The sequence below is a fragment of the Gossypium hirsutum genome, chromosome A10 (assembly GCF_007990345.1).
Source record: "Gossypium hirsutum isolate 1008001.06 chromosome A10, Gossypium_hirsutum_v2.1, whole genome shotgun sequence".
NCBI classification, from domain to species: Eukaryota; Viridiplantae; Streptophyta; class Magnoliopsida; order Malvales; family Malvaceae; genus Gossypium; species Gossypium hirsutum.
In genome coordinates, this window is record NC_053433.1 from 16,833,986 (window position 1) to 16,850,007 (window position 16,022).

The window sequence follows — 16,022 nt, forward strand, 5'->3', positions numbered from 1 at the left end:
AAATAAAATTTGAACTAGAAATTAATAGCAAATTAATGACGTTAATCATAAACTAACACTTTAATGTATAGATAAATAACAACGCATACAGAATATAGACTTATATATTTTAATAAAGTCTAAACTTGAATAAATTATTCAATAGATTCTTCAAAAACGTCAGTTTTAATTAAACATTAATCTATAATATAGGTTTTGGCCCAACATGTTTGCAAAAGTCAGAAAGTTCTACTTCTTTTATAAATAAATTAAAACAAAAGTTTAAAAACATTCTATGTATTATATTAAAAAAAAAAGTAATTATTCGAGACCTAATCTTGACAACTTTTTTTACTTAAGACCTAAATTTTGTTTTTAGGTCTAGTCCTAAATTTAATAATTATTTTTATTTGAACTTAAATTAGGTAATTATTTCTGTATTGAATATAAATTTTAGAGGTTTTAAAGAATTAATTTAAATAAAATAACTTAGATGTGGATAGTAGAAAAATTACTACCGTAGACCTAATTTGAATAAAAAATGCCACACTCCAATGTAAAACAATGATCAGAATTCAACTTGGACAACCTCCCATATAAGAAAAGTTGGACAAGTAAAGCAAATAATTTAACACTAAAAATATCCCCTTACGGGCTTTTCCTTTTTAAATATCTGACTGCCACCAAAAATGAAAAAGTAATAAATTTCATAGTAAGAAATTTACGTTGACGTTTTCTATTTCCTCTTTTGGGTTTCTTTCTTGCTCCTCTGTTCTTCAATGGGGCGCGTAAAAGTTTTCAGAGATTTGATCGGAATCATCAAGGACAAAGCTTCTCAAAGCAAAGCTGCTTTGATTTCCAATCCCAGAACCTTATCTCTCCACCTGGCCTTACTCAGAGCCACCACCCATGACCCCTTCTCCCCACCCGACCCCACACACTTGGCCACTCTTCTTTCCTTCGGTCACTGCTCACGTGCCACCGCCTCCACCGCCGTCGACGCCATCATGGACCGCCTTCAAACCACCCGCGATGCCTCCGTTGCCATCAAATGTCTCATCACTGTTCATCACATCATTAAACGTGGGAGCTTTATTCTTCAAGATCAGTTTTCTGTTTACCCTTCCACCGGTGGCCGTAACTACCTTAAACTATCGAATTTCAGAGACGATACGACGCCGTTAACATGGGAACTTTCTTCTTGGGTTAGATGGTTTGTTTCTACTTTTTTTTTTTTTGGTTTTATTGTGTAAAAATATGTAATTTTAATATCAAAATTATAACAATTGTAAACGAAATTTGCAGGTATGCTTTATACCTTGAAAACCTGTTGTCAACTTCAAGGATTTTGGGGTTCTTTCTATGTTCAACTTCAAGCAGTGTAGATAAAGATAGAGAAGAAGACAGAGTATCATCCCTTATAAACACCGAATTGCTTAAAGAAATAAACTCTTTGGGGAATTTGATCGAACAGATTGCCAAAAAGCCAGATTCTTCGAATTCTAATGGCAACGTATTGGTAGATGCGGTCCTGGGGTTGGTCGGAGAGGACTACTTATCATCAATCAACGAGATTTCAATTCGGGTCAGTGAGTTCAAGGAGAGACTCGATTGTTTGGGCTTTGTTGACTCGGTTGAGTTGGTGTGTGCTTTGAGAAGACTGGAGGAATGTAAGGAGAGACTGTCAACACTTTCCCAGAGGAAGAAAGTGATGATTGAGTCGGTTTGGGGTTCAATAAATGAGGTAAAGGATCAAATTGGGAACAGTAAAGCGTATAAAGAAGATGAAGGGAGATTGTTGATGATGGGAAGGAGGAACAAGGTGAGTGAGTCGGCTCGGTTTGGGGAGCGAGTTGTGATGAAGCATAGCGGTAATTCAGTGAAGTTCTCTTCAGGAAGGTTTCTGAGTTTCAATGACTTGACTTTTCCAGCTTATGCGTCGATGGAGTGATGTGGGTGATTGGGGTTGTAAATTATAGCTTGTAAAAAACTATTTAAGGTTTGAATTAATGTAATAATTTTGATTTTGAATGCCCTATTTGCAATTGCAATGCTAATGTATAAGTCTTCAAGCTTTATGTCCATTTTATTTACCCTTTCTTGTTTTCACTTCTTTATAATAATACTAAATAGACATATTTTTTTCAATAAAATTAAATTTACCTAAATTTATTAACGTTAATCTCATTTTTATCCCATTCTTTGAAAAGAAAAACCAATATAAAAGGTGGATATATTTTCTTGTTCAATGAAAATTAGATTTACTTAATTTTTTTGGATTAATTTGACTTTTATCCCGTTATCAATATAAAAGATACATATATTTCCTTGTTCAATGAAATTAGATTCGTGTGTTCATATAGATATTCTTATAGCATAATATCAAATTTAGTTCTCAACTTTATATTTTTTATTATTTTGACCTTCAATTTTTTTTTAGAGTTAAATTTAGTCATTAATATTTTACAAAAAAAAAGTCACACCACTTTTTTTTAACATAATTTCTTCATAAAACATTGTTTTTTAATGGCGTTGATGTGGCAATCAACATATACTTCATACTGATACGACACTATTCATCTTATATGTCATGTTAACAAATAAAAAAAATAAAAAAAATTCATATAAATTCAAAAAAATTAGCATAATGTACGTGTAAATCGTCAAGCGAGCTGTCATGTTTAAAAATTTAACGTTTTTGGTTAGAAAAAAGCATTTCAACTCAATGGGTTGAATTGAATTATAATAAAGAAATAAAACAAATAATTATAAAATTAATTAGTGAAAGTGGAAGTGAAAGTGAATGATAAGGGTACATAATAATATTTTCCCTCATGTAAAGCATAAGATAGTAAATTGTTGTTAATGAAAATGTAGGAAATTGTAATGAATAAGTGATGTTCCTTTCTTACAGTTAATTATGCCCAAAATTGAAGGCATAAAAAGGAAGCACATGATGAGTTAGGTTTATTTCCATTATCATTTATCATGACCAAGTCATTCAATTAACACTGTAAATTGTCGACGACCCACCCTCTTATCCTTATCAAACCTACTCTCCCTTTTTTTTCCCCCCAATAATATCTACTTTTGATTATAATCTTTTATTCATTTTTAAATTTAAAAAATATATTTTAAAAAATAAGATTAAATCAAAATTAATAAAATTTAAGATTAATTAAATACAATATACCTTAATATTACATCTAACATTTATAGTAGATATTGCTAAAAGAAAAAAAAAACACGTATAGTAGGTAGATAATAAGCTATTTATCACCTAACGTAATATTTTTAATCTTTTCCATTTTCTTTTTTAAACATTATCCTTCTTTAAAAATTTAAAAAAATACGTACTTACCTGCATAAATTTTGATGAAGAATTAATTAATTAATTAATTTATAAAAAAAGAGATAACTTGACCTTAATTAATTAATTATTCTATTTATTTTTTATTATTTTTAAATCCACATGTGATGGAGAATCCACGCATAATTAACTTTGAACATAAAATTTTAAAGTTAATAAAGTTTTAACCTTCATTGATAAAAAGCTTACTTTAAAAAAAAGTAAATATAAACGATAAATTACATTGTTTGTGATTTCTTTTTATGTTCATACATTTTAAATATTTAATTAACTTTTGTTGGAATTTAAGCGTATTTTGAAAGAATCCCACATTACTTTTGAACAAATAGACTTAAAGAGGCACTTGAGATGATGTTTTTTGAAAAATCAAAATTTCTCAACAAACTACCAGCCTTTCCTTGCTTCACTCAAGTAGTGGTCACTTCCTATTTTCTCTCCCATAGATGTACAATGATACTTATAAGCCAAGCTTTCGAGATATAACCAAAATTATTGTCATTGATTCTCTGCTATATTTGAGCATTGTGTTCCCTGTTTCTTTCTGAAAAATTGCTTTAAACTAATTATTCTTAAATAAAATGTTCACACGCCTTAAGTTGTGATTCCTATTCCCTTTCATTCTGATAACAACCTTAACATTTACTTTTTATATTTTAATCAATTTCTTTTTCATTACAACCATTCAAATTATGATTACATAAAATAATTGAGTTAAATATTTTAATTATAATAGTAGTAAAAATGTTATTATTATTATTTTTTTAATCAAAGAAATCAAATATTAATTTTATAATACTTCAATGTGTAATTAATAAATAAATTTAAAATTATAAAAAAAAAGAAGAAGATTATGTTGTAATTAAAAAGCAGAGACATATGCAATTGGTGGGCCATCCATGAAACCAGAATTTTTAAGCAAGGAAGGCCGACGTATGCAGGTGGGTGAAGGAGAAAATAAGGAAATTGGTCCGCCGGTCCCACCTGCATTTAAACCTATTACTACTTGCCAGAATCAAATCATAAAGTGACAATTATTGAGGATAATAAAGTGGTAGTGGGCCAGCCTAATCATGGAAGCAATTTGTTGGTACTGGGTCAGCCCAATCATGAAAGCCATTCGTTCGCTTCTTCTTCAAAAACCCCATGCATGCAACGAGAAAGTTGAGCAGTGCCGGCGTATCTAGGGGTTGCAGGCTCTAAAATATATAATTATTTATTTAGTCTTTTTAAAAATTTAAATTAGTAAAATTAAAATTGCATATTTCTAAGATTTTATTTTTTTTGAGGGGATCTGTTGGATCTTAGTTGTGTTTACATGGGGAAAATTGTTTTGTCTTAAGATTGTCGGACAAAACAGGTTAACGTTCAAAATAATTAAATATAAATAAACACATATTTATATATAATGTAAAATATAAATGGAATAATTTATATTTAAGTTGTCAAATACGTAAATTAATAAAAAAATCATAACAAAATTTCAATCGAAAATAAGAATAGAGATTTACTAAACGTTGAGGCCTGTTTAACACAGCCTCCTTAAGACAGATTCAGCTGCTCCTACGATACTTGGAGAACCGTTGGTCGAATGTCTCCCAGGTTACAACAACACATGATCAAAGTAGCAACACCTCTACAACGATCAACGAACAAACAATGCATTTTTCTATCACCGGAACATTTGAAAAATACAGAGAGGAAAAGAAGAGTTTTGAGAGCAACAGAAATTTGGTATGAGAGAATATGAGAGTGTGTAAAATTCTACAGAATTCATAACCTTTTATAGGCATTGAGAATTGAGAATGTTGGAATTTTCAAAAATTTCACAAAATTTGCCATTAAGGAGCCAATAAATCAATTTGATTAAAAAATTAAATCAAATTGATTGAAATCAAATAAATAAGATAAATGTCCTTATATAAACAAATTCTGTCTGCTGAGAAAAAATAATTTCGTGCCCACTTTGGGCTCGATCAATTTGGACATTACGCGTCACCCACGTCATGAGAGTGCGCCCCAACTCTAATGGGTTTAGACCTACATCCCCCTGTGCGCGAGACAATGTTCCAAGCTTAGCCATCCAATTATCTTTTAAGAGGGTCCCCATATATAAACACATCTTACACTTAGTATTTAATCAATGTGAGATTAAGCCTTTACTTTTCCTCAACAAATATTTCAAAATAGCTTACTTTGAGTAACAATTTCTCATTCATCACTCAACCATTTTAAGCATATGATATATCGTTGTAAAGGTCTCATGGAGTAGAATATGAAACTATAATTTTATAATTCAACTTTTCACCTTTACCTATTGAGAATATGCCTCAAAGTTCCCATAAAATGCAATTTTCCAACAGTTCTCAAGTTCCAGTTCGAGATATGGTGACTGAGAATGGACAGTGGGCATGAAATTGGTTTGCTTCTTTACTTTTGTCCTAGTGCTTGATTAAGCTTGCAACTATTTGTCCTCATTGTGGTGAAGAGATTATGGATTGGCTCGGTTGGAAATGGGACAATAGACGTTGGTTTACTTAAAAAATTAGCATATGTAGCAATGAATCAAATGGAATATTGTTTAAGTCCACGATGGAATTCTATGGAAATCCCGGGTCCCACAATGAGTTTAGATGTTCTTATGGCCGATCGGTAAGGGAAAATTACTAACTAATGATGAAAGCGTTAAGAGACGCTTAACTCTGGATCAGAATTGTCATATATGCGGTGCTAGTGTTAAAGACATCAACCATATATCGAGGAAATGCTCGCTCGCGGTCCACTACTGGAGCAATCTAGTTAACAAAGATAGGTTAGCAGAATTTTATAATTTAAACATTGAGGATTGGCTTACTCTTAACCTGACCAAACTTTGATTCTTCTCGAGTAATATGAAAGATTTGGACATTTTCTTTTATATTACTTGTTAGTCTTTGTGGAAGAAAAGAAATGATTGTACTTTTAAATCTAATTATGTGGATAATGAAAGACTCATTTATTGTTGCATGAGATATAAATATGAGATTGTATATGCCAGTCAACTGAATCAGAGGTAAGGTTCCATAAAGAATTGGAGAAGATGGTTGCAACTTTCTTGGTCTCCGCCACTAGTAGTAAAATGAAAAATAAATGTTGATGATGGCCAAAACTTGGATTACAGAATAGGTATGACAGGGGTATGATCCGAGATGCAGCTAGTTTAGGATTTGACAGAAACATCGGGCTGTGTAGTGCGTACGAGGTAGAACCCTAGGGCATTTTGAATGGTGTTGACCAAACTTGGAAGTTTAGATGTCGAGATATTTTGTTAGAAACGAATTGTTTGGAAGCGCTGCACCATATTAAGGGAAACTTAATGAGGTAGAAGTGCATGTTGTTAATGCGACTCTAGATTTGTTGAGTCATGACTGGAATGCCATCTTAAAACATGTATATTGAGAATGTAATGAGTAGACTGATTACTTAGCAAAAGCTACAAAAAGAATTAGCATGTGTGTTCATTGTTAGTCCCAACCGCTTAATTTTACTCTAAATGCACTACATGAAGACCTTAATAGTTTATCTACTCTTAAACTAATTACTATGTAATAGTCAATACTACTCTTTTTAAAGAAAGAAAAAGAAAAGCAGAAAATGAATAAACAAAATAGAAAACATACAAATAAACAATAATTTTTTTATTTAAAATTTACTTAGTAAATAAATTTCACATAATTTTATTCAAACATGAGAGAAAAGTAAGTGGGCATTTTCACAACCATAAGAATGAGTAAATCTTATACTATATTTCAAAAGCATCTTTCCCCTATATAATTATTAAAAATGAAATACATATAGATTTTTTTTAAAAAAAAATCAAGCCTACTCATTTATGAACATCAAAATTTGAAGTTTGAATTTTTTACCGGAATTAAAAAATATGCAATAGAATAAATCTAGAAAAGAAAGTGAAAAACAAAAGAAAAGGATGAAGAATGATATAATTATAGAAGAATTAATAGGATATTAAAAAAAAAGTATTTACCATATTTATTTTACAATTCATATTTAATATTTATAGTTCATTAATATGATAATATCATTTGAAATGAGTCCCGATTAATATGAGCTTTTTAATTTTGTCTTCCCATCGTTTTATTTAACTATTTCAAATGCTTGTAAAATCAGAGATATCAAACTTCAGACCACTTCTGGAGGAGCAGGTTTGCTTTCTCAGCCTGAAATCCCCAATAAACTAAAGATCGGCATTTGGAGAGAGATGAACCGCAATAAGATAGGAGAAAGGTCTTAATTACCTCCTTCTGCCAATCACATCGTAAGGTAATGAGCGCCAATATCAGAGTTTGAATTGCTGTTCCTCCAAATATCATTCCACCCCAAATTCCCTGTCCATCAAAATAAATACCTAAATATAATAATAAACAAAGGTGAGATTATTTCAATCAAGTTACTGAGAAATAAGGTTTATTTAACTATACTTACACACCAGTTATACTCCAACACCCCTCATAATTCAATCTTGTTTATTCATAACATTTACTCGGATTTAAATTTTCATAAAGTAATTTTAAAATATATAAAATAAAAACTTTTTGCAGTTTAGAAATATAATATTTAATGTTAAAAGAAATATTAAATATAGTAGAAAATTAAAAAAAAATAGTTTGACCTATTAATAAAAATATTTTATGTATTGTTCATACATATAAATTTCATGCACCATCCATAAATAATAACATGACATCTCATTATTAAATAAAACCAAAAATAATAGAAGACTTATAAATAAATATTAAATTTTTTTATTATAAATAAATACTAAATCTCTAATCCCAAGACCATAGATATTTATTCACAATAATTAAAATTAATGTTTAATTATATCTAAATAAAATTATTAGTATTTATTTACAAACTTTCCATATTTTCTATTTAATTCGAATGATGATATATTATGATATTAATATAACGCACCAACCGTATATCAAATATTATTATTTAATTATATTAAAATAATATTAACTTTAATAAAAAAATCAAAGATTCAAATCTCTATAAAAATAAAATATACAGTGAAATAATTTTTGCAAGACAAATGATTTTTTAATAATGGACAGTTAACATATTTTAACTTACCATGACTCCTAGGTGGAAACCCCACCCCATAAAAAATCCAAGTGGAACCCCAATGAGATAATAGCAACCCAAATTTATGTAAGCCACGTAGGATTGCCATCCACATCCAACAGCCACCCCTACACCACCAAAATTACCAAAACTAGAAAATAAGGTTTTGACAGCCCATCCAAGGTGATCGTAGAACATATGATGAATAAGAAACGAATACCAGATAGAATAGGCTGAACACTGTTGAGCAGAACAGTGAAGGCTAAGAGAAAAGAGAGGTTGGTGACTGCTTTCAAAACAGGGTCACTTGCAGAAAATATGAGAGCAAATTTATCATGCAATATCATAATTAACAACCAGAAGAAGATTCCTATTAGAATTGATGTCACAACTGAAACTGTTGTTGCAAACTTGGCTCCTTTCCCATTCCCTGCTCCAAGCTCATTTGCCACCCTCACACTGCATCCATCCAAATCTAATGTTGTTCATCATTCTAAAATCTAAATCAACCAGTTTTGTAGTTTATCAAAACTTTAACCCTTCAGAAAGGCAAATCTTTGTCCTTTTCTTGTTTATCATTTTCAAATTCAATGAACCGCTGTTGTCATTACCAGATTATAACACCACTATTGTCCTTTTTGTATCAAATACAACAAATTTCATATACTGAAATTCAATCTCAAAATCTGTTCAATGCTTTTTTCTTTTTCTTAAAGTATACAAATTCAATTGGGGTAAATTTTACTGTTTCTTTCGTGAATGATTTAGGAAATTCTTTCTTTTAATTTTTTTGTGTTTGTTTTACGAAAGATAATTTGATCAACTGAAGATGACTTATAAATTAACGAAAAATCTTGTAAATTGATTTAATCATTTTCAAAGAAGCAAGTTATATTCCAAAAAAAGCAACCTTTTTGTGAACAATTTTACTTTTATATAAAAATTAAATTGAATCAAACATAATATTATTATAATAATATTTTTTCATTGTAAATTTTAAAATATTTTATGTAACGCTCAATATTATTTTTTATACAACGTTCAATATTAATTATTTCTATTTAAAAATATGATAGATTAGTAATATAAATTATTGTTAATTTTAATGAATTATTTGATATTACAAATTTATTTTAATAATAAATTATAACAATAATAATTTTAAATTTTGGGTAATATTATTAATATATTATTGAAATATTCATATTAATATTCTAATAATAAATATATATTAAAATTTTTAAACATTTAATAAAAATATTTTATATCATAAAATATGAATATTTCAATTATTTAAATATATGTGTTTGTTTAAGCATTTAATAATGCTTAACTTCATTTTCCTACTCCAACTTTAATGTGTTACTATACACTCTCATATATCTAAAACATATAATTTAAATTAAGTTACTTAAAAGATTTAAATTAATTTTTAATTAAACATTATTTATTATTTATTTATTATTAAGTTAAAACATGATGATATTATTATAAAATATTATCTTATTATAAAATAAATTTCGTCTGTCTAGAGAAAATGCTATTATAAATTTATAATGTTTTGTAGCAAATATATTTATATTTAGACTTATCCATGGATTAAGTAACCAACCCAGCTCGACTTGATGAGATTGGATAATAAATTTTATCTGTCCAAAGAAAATGTTATTATAAATTTATAATATTTTGTAGCAAATATATTTATATTTAAATTTATCCACGGATTAAATGACCAGCTCAGCTCGACTTGACGGGATTGTGTAAAAAGCTTTTGGGGCGACCCGAACCAAATTTAAATTAAATATTTTTATTTTGAATGTGATTATAAAATAATATATTTCTTTATATTTTATTAATTTTTAAGTAATAATATGAGTTATTTGGATGGGTTGAGGGGGCTCGGGTCTAAATTTTTTTAAAAATTTATACATCAACTTGGCTAAACAAAAATAATTTTAAAAAAAGAAAAATAATTTACACAGCATCATTCAAATACCATAAAATAATCTATTTTTGGAAGATTGTTGTGAACGAAAACAACATTTTTGGTGTAAAAAGTAAAAAATTTAAAAATCAGAGAAGATAAAAATATATAAAAGTCAAAAAAGAAAAGTAAATGTATGATTGGGTTTGTATAAAAGAAGATACCCGGTACCAGCAAAGAACGCGAGAGGAATCATCATCTCCCATCCATTAATTGTCATGCTATGCCAAAATAAACCAATAAACACTTTAATTAATTGAAGCTACGTATGTTAATAAGGTGTTCTGTAAGTATACCTAATGACATGAAAAAAGTTACCATATGGACAAAGCATCGACGGCAATCTTGGCGTTTTCCAGATTTCCAGTCATCAATATTAGTATTCTATAGTACCAGTTTTCCAAGCTGTAGATTTCATTAAAAGTGATGTTATGATAAACAACCAATTTACTCCAAAGGAAACTATTGAATTCAATTGGCTTTGTGCCGTTTGCTTATTAATTTTACTTATTTGCAAAACATAGAAGAATGAAGTACCAAAGCATGACCCCAGCAGCTGCAGAGAGTTTGATGAATTCCCAAAGACCAGAGAAAGCTTCCATGGAGAAACCGGTCCAAGTTGAAGGACAGCCGCCACAAACAGTGTAACCCAAGTGGCCGAAAACCAAAACCCACCACGAAAAATTCATGCTAACCACCGTCCCAACCACACCCACTCGAAACCTATACACTAACACCCAGCTCACGATCCCATGGACCGCAAGAGCCACCAATGAGACCCAAGCCGTCACCATGTTTTTTAGCTGACACTGCAAGAATCTTTGCAGTGGGAACTGTAATGCAAAGCTGAAATGAAGTGGAATCATCCAAATAGCAACCATCCCCGATAGCTCAGCAACATCTTTAGGCTGTCCCAATAGTTTCAATACGGGTGAAGCAAAGAGATATAAAGGCAATAGCAAAACACAACATATGGAGGGAATGATCCATGAACGTTGCATGTAGATTCCCAACATGTAGTATTTCTTTGCTCCAAAGGCTTGCCCACATAGGGTCTCAAGTGCACTCGCCATCCCCAACTAAAATTAAAAAAGAAATAAATAAATCATATCGGAGAATTAAACATTTTTAAGTTGAATCCAAGCCTCAAGTTTCACTTGATAGACCTAAATGGATTTGTATTATACTGATGTACGTGACTTGAGATCCATAATAAATTGAAATGGAAGTAAATACATATATGTATGTACCAAAAGGCCAAAGTTGAAGCCGACGATGACATTATTTGCGATGGAAATGGCAGCAAGCTCAAGGTCACCAAGGTGGCCGGTGAAGGCTTGAGTGATAACCAGTATGGAATAAGAGGCGAGACGGTTGAAGATTGCAGGGCCGACTATCCTCCATAGTTTCTTTGGTTCAATCCATACCCTTTCCCTAAGGGGTCCATTCTCATAATATTTTTCTGTTGATGCTAAATCATCAATCAATGGAACCCTTGCTTCCTCCAATGCACCACCGTTGCCCGACATTTTATCTGCTAATACCACTTTGTTTTATCCACTCAATCATTTATATATATGCAATTATGCATACATCTATCTATAGACTATAGTGGCAGCTTGAGCTGTGACTCATAAATTGTAACACAAATTTTGAACTAAGATTGTGAAACCACGTGTTGTCTTTGAATCATATACACATATACATGTTTAACATATAAACGTATATATAACTCAAAAGTTGGTATCTATGTCATTGCTCACCGCATGATATTTTGTCAGCATTATTATTCACACCGGACTGATAGAGCTAAAAACCAAAATGAAATAAAATTACTATAATTTGAGATATAGATATGTCTCTTTTTTATTATACCATTCTGATTTTTTACTCATAATTTATTTTGAAAGAAAGATATATTTACAAATATTTAAATATGTGTCCTTTTTATGATTACAACAGTTATGATATCAACTGCATTAAGAAAAACTTCATTATTTTAACATTAATATTTTATTTTACTACTTCAGTCTTCAACTTTCAAAATTTAGTCATATTAATTTGTTATTGACATACATACTTTAGATTTAAGTCAATTTGATAGTCGGTGTCAGAGATCGAAGAAAAAACTATTTAGATTTTAATTTGCAGATTTGTAACGTTTAAAGTTGTTTCATAAGAAAAACTGAACTGTAAAAAAGAAGGGGAATGAGAGTTTTTGATTAGCGCAGATGGTGTGAACAGAGAAGGTCATACATCAACAATTCTAATAGCCCAGCGACTTAAATAAAAACTTTCGAATAGTTGATGACCATTTTGTAACTTTTTAAAGTTCAATGACCAAAACATAAACTTATTAATAATTTAATGACCTTAAATGCAGTTTACCCTAAAAAAATTGTCATAAAACAATTTGTTTAAAGAAAATTTAAATAAATACAGTCATTTTATCAGCATATTTGTTGAATCTGTACTAAACCGACATGTATAATGTCCAGACAAAATGTTTGAACCAGTTGGGTTACGAACCCGTTTTGAACTCATTTTGGTTAAGCTAGTAATTGAACTGATTGAACCAAATTTTATAATTTTATAATATTTTTATTTAATTTTTATGAAATTTTAATAATTTCTTTAATTGAAAACTAGACTGACAATCAAATGATTGGACTGAAAACTGTTGGGTTGATCAATTTGACCATTAGCTCAATTCCAAAAACCATGTCTATAGATTAAAAAAATGTCCTTTGAATTATGTGTAAGCTCCCATATATTCACAAATGACTAATCCAAGCTTATTTAGGTTTACCAATTTTATTTATTTTATTTTTTAAAATATAAAATTTTATTTAATATTTAGTGATTATATATATTTTACTAAGATTATATAAATTTTTATTATATTTGAACGTACACAACTTTATATATATTTTAATATTTGCATTATAGTATAATCATTACAATAGAACATGTTAAAGGTGACAGATGACTTGAGATGCGCTGGGATTGCGTCTTCTTAAATTTACTCGCATCAATATGTAAAGATGCACATAAGTAGCATCTTTTTAGGTAGGCACTGAAGAGATATCACCGCAGCACGTCTCCTTAGGCCTAACTTAAGGAGACGCTTTTGTCGCGTCTTCTTGGACCTAACCAATGGAGACACTAGGCTACATCTCTTTGGATTACCTATGGAGATGCCATCTCGCGTCTCTTAAGCTGTTGATTGTAAAAACGTCAATCATCATCTCCGTAGGTCTCTAAATTGTTTTGCACAACTTAAACACTGAAGTGTTCTATTCTTGCTTTCTTCATAGGTCTCTTGAATTTTGCTTTCTTTCTTCCAACGCCAATCTCTCATTCTCCTTAATTTTTGCTTCCTTATGAATTCACGATCTTGGAGTAGAGACAATGGTATGTACATCTTCACTATCTTGAAAATTTATCCATCCATATGATTTCAAATTCACTTATATCAAGTTTAATAGTGTTTTTTTTGTTTACTTTTATGTATATTATCCCAAATATCCATTGCATGAATGAATTTGTGATATAAATATTTCATCTGTAACAGTCTGGTTTCGACCCTAGTCGGAATGGTGGTTTTGGGACCACAAATCCGAGTCTAAATTTTTTTTAATATTTTTTTCTGTGTCTGTGATATGTAAATTTATATCTGTGAAATTTTTGTAATTTAATTCGTCTGTTTCTGTGCTCGATTTGCAAAAAAGACCAAATCGCGTAAGTTGTAAAAGTTGCCTATTAGTTGCTAAAGTACCTAAGTGCTATGGTTTGTTAAAGTTGAAGCCCTTTCATGCCAATAGGACCATTACATGATAGTGGGTGACATGGTTTGGAAATATAGTAAATAGATAAATTTTTAAAGGATGGTTAGGTAATTAGGTAATATATGTTAATTATAATAAAAGAAATCATGAAAATGAAGCCATTTTTTCATGCATGTTCAGCCGAAAGTTGAGGAAGGGAAAGCCATTGAAGCTTTAAGGTATTCGGCCATTGCATGGGTGAATAGGTTAGTCCATTTTGTTCGGTTTTTGATAATTTCTACGTTTCTGTGATCGTTGCTTTGTGTTCTTCAAAACCCGTGTGTAAATTTCTATTTTTGTTGGAGATTATAAAATGTGCCATTGATGATTATATGAGCTATGTAGTACTCTTATATGGATTATGAAAGATATATGTTGGATTATCATGTTTTGTTTTTGAATATTTGATGAAATGAGCTATTTGGGCTAATTTGTGAAAATGAGGTTTTGGAGGACTAAATTGTGAATTAAATGTGTTATTTGGGCTTGTATGGAAGCCATGTATATTTGGCCAAGATATAGTCTTGGTGAATTTTGCATAATTGTTATTTTGTGAGAAAAGGGACTAAATTGTCAAAGTGTGATAATATAAGGGCTAAAATGCAAAATGCCCTAAATATGTGTAGCTGGATTAAATTGAATGAAATGAATGATTGAATGGTTGAATTTGTATTGTATTAGATCAAGAACAAAGAAAATCAGACTTAGATCGAGGGAAGTCCAAAGTAGTTGAATAGTTGACTTGGTTCATCCGAAATCTGTACGAGGTAAGTCAAATTTCAATTACATGTTAGTTGAATAAATTTTGCGTATATAAATTGTAATCTGTATTGGATGGCCTTGAGAGCCTGATGAATAGATTTTGAGTAAACTTGATAATATGCTAGTATTTGAAAAGTTCTGTATGCCTTTAAAAGAACGTTGGTATTGATCTAAATTATTGTGTAAGACCGTGTCTGGGACGCAGGCAACGAATTGAAATTTACGTGTAAGACCATGTCCGGGACATCGGTATCGTATCTAATTTTGTATAAGACTCTGTCTGGGACAGAGACATCGATACTGAATTACATGTAAGACCATGTCCGGGACGTTGGCATTATACCCGTTTATGAGTATCTGTATCTTTTGTAAACCGTTTGATGACAAAGTACGAGATATGGTAAGGAATATATGAAATGTATAATCTATACAGGTACGTTTGTATCGTATTTAATTTCTAAATATGAAAGACTCTGTTTCTGCGAAATAGCAAATGCGAAGTAGGTTCAAAATCATGGAAATGAATATAATATGAATACAAATAAACGAGCATGGTTAAGCTTATGAACTACTCTGAGAAATGGCTATGGATTCTTATTGTTGATTTGTACTATATATATGCTTTAGTGATTAGATCCAATGAATTTGGCTTACTAAGCTCTTGTAACTTACTCTATGTGATTTCTGTCTGTTTTACAGTTATCGTAGCTACTGAAGGCTCGAGGATAGTCGAGGATAGTTGCCACACTATCGAACTCATTTTTGGTACTTTTGAAAGTGTAAATATTGTTAAGTATGGCATGTATAGGCTAGAATGTCTATGTATTAAGTTTTGAATTGTATAAAAGTTATGCCATTTCAATTGGCTAGCAAATGATATGTTTGTGTATTGTTTTGGTGTATATGGTGATGTTCCATGTTCTAATGTGTTTTGGTCATATTTGAGCATGGAATTGGTTGGAAATGTTGGTATAAT

At 30.2% G+C, this 16,022-nt stretch overlaps 2 protein-coding genes across 2 annotated transcripts; one reads left to right on the plus strand and one right to left on the minus strand.

The window, feature by feature from the left end:
* The first annotated feature begins 541 nt into the window (after positions 1-541).
* Positions 542-2,010, plus strand: LOC107897509 (putative clathrin assembly protein At4g40080). The gene is made up of 2 exons (XM_016822991.2): positions 542-1,192; positions 1,285-2,010. Exons 1-2 carry the CDS (start codon positions 759-761, stop codon positions 1,928-1,930), a joined length of 1,080 nt encoding a protein of 359 aa, XP_016678480.1. The 5' UTR covers positions 542-758; the 3' UTR covers positions 1,931-2,010.
* Positions 2,011-7,142: 5,132 nt separating this feature from the next.
* On the minus strand, positions 7,143-11,986 carry LOC107896127 (protein DETOXIFICATION 27). Its single transcript, XM_041078492.1, has 8 exons — positions 11,708-11,986; positions 10,995-11,536; positions 10,776-10,862; positions 10,622-10,678; positions 8,694-8,932; positions 8,483-8,601; positions 7,642-7,731; positions 7,143-7,563 (listed from the first exon to the last, which is right to left on the minus strand). Exons 1-8 carry the CDS (start codon positions 11,984-11,986, stop codon positions 7,519-7,521), a joined length of 1,458 nt encoding a protein of 485 aa, XP_040934426.1. The 3' UTR covers positions 7,143-7,518.
* Positions 11,987-16,022: the final 4,036 nt, after the last annotated feature.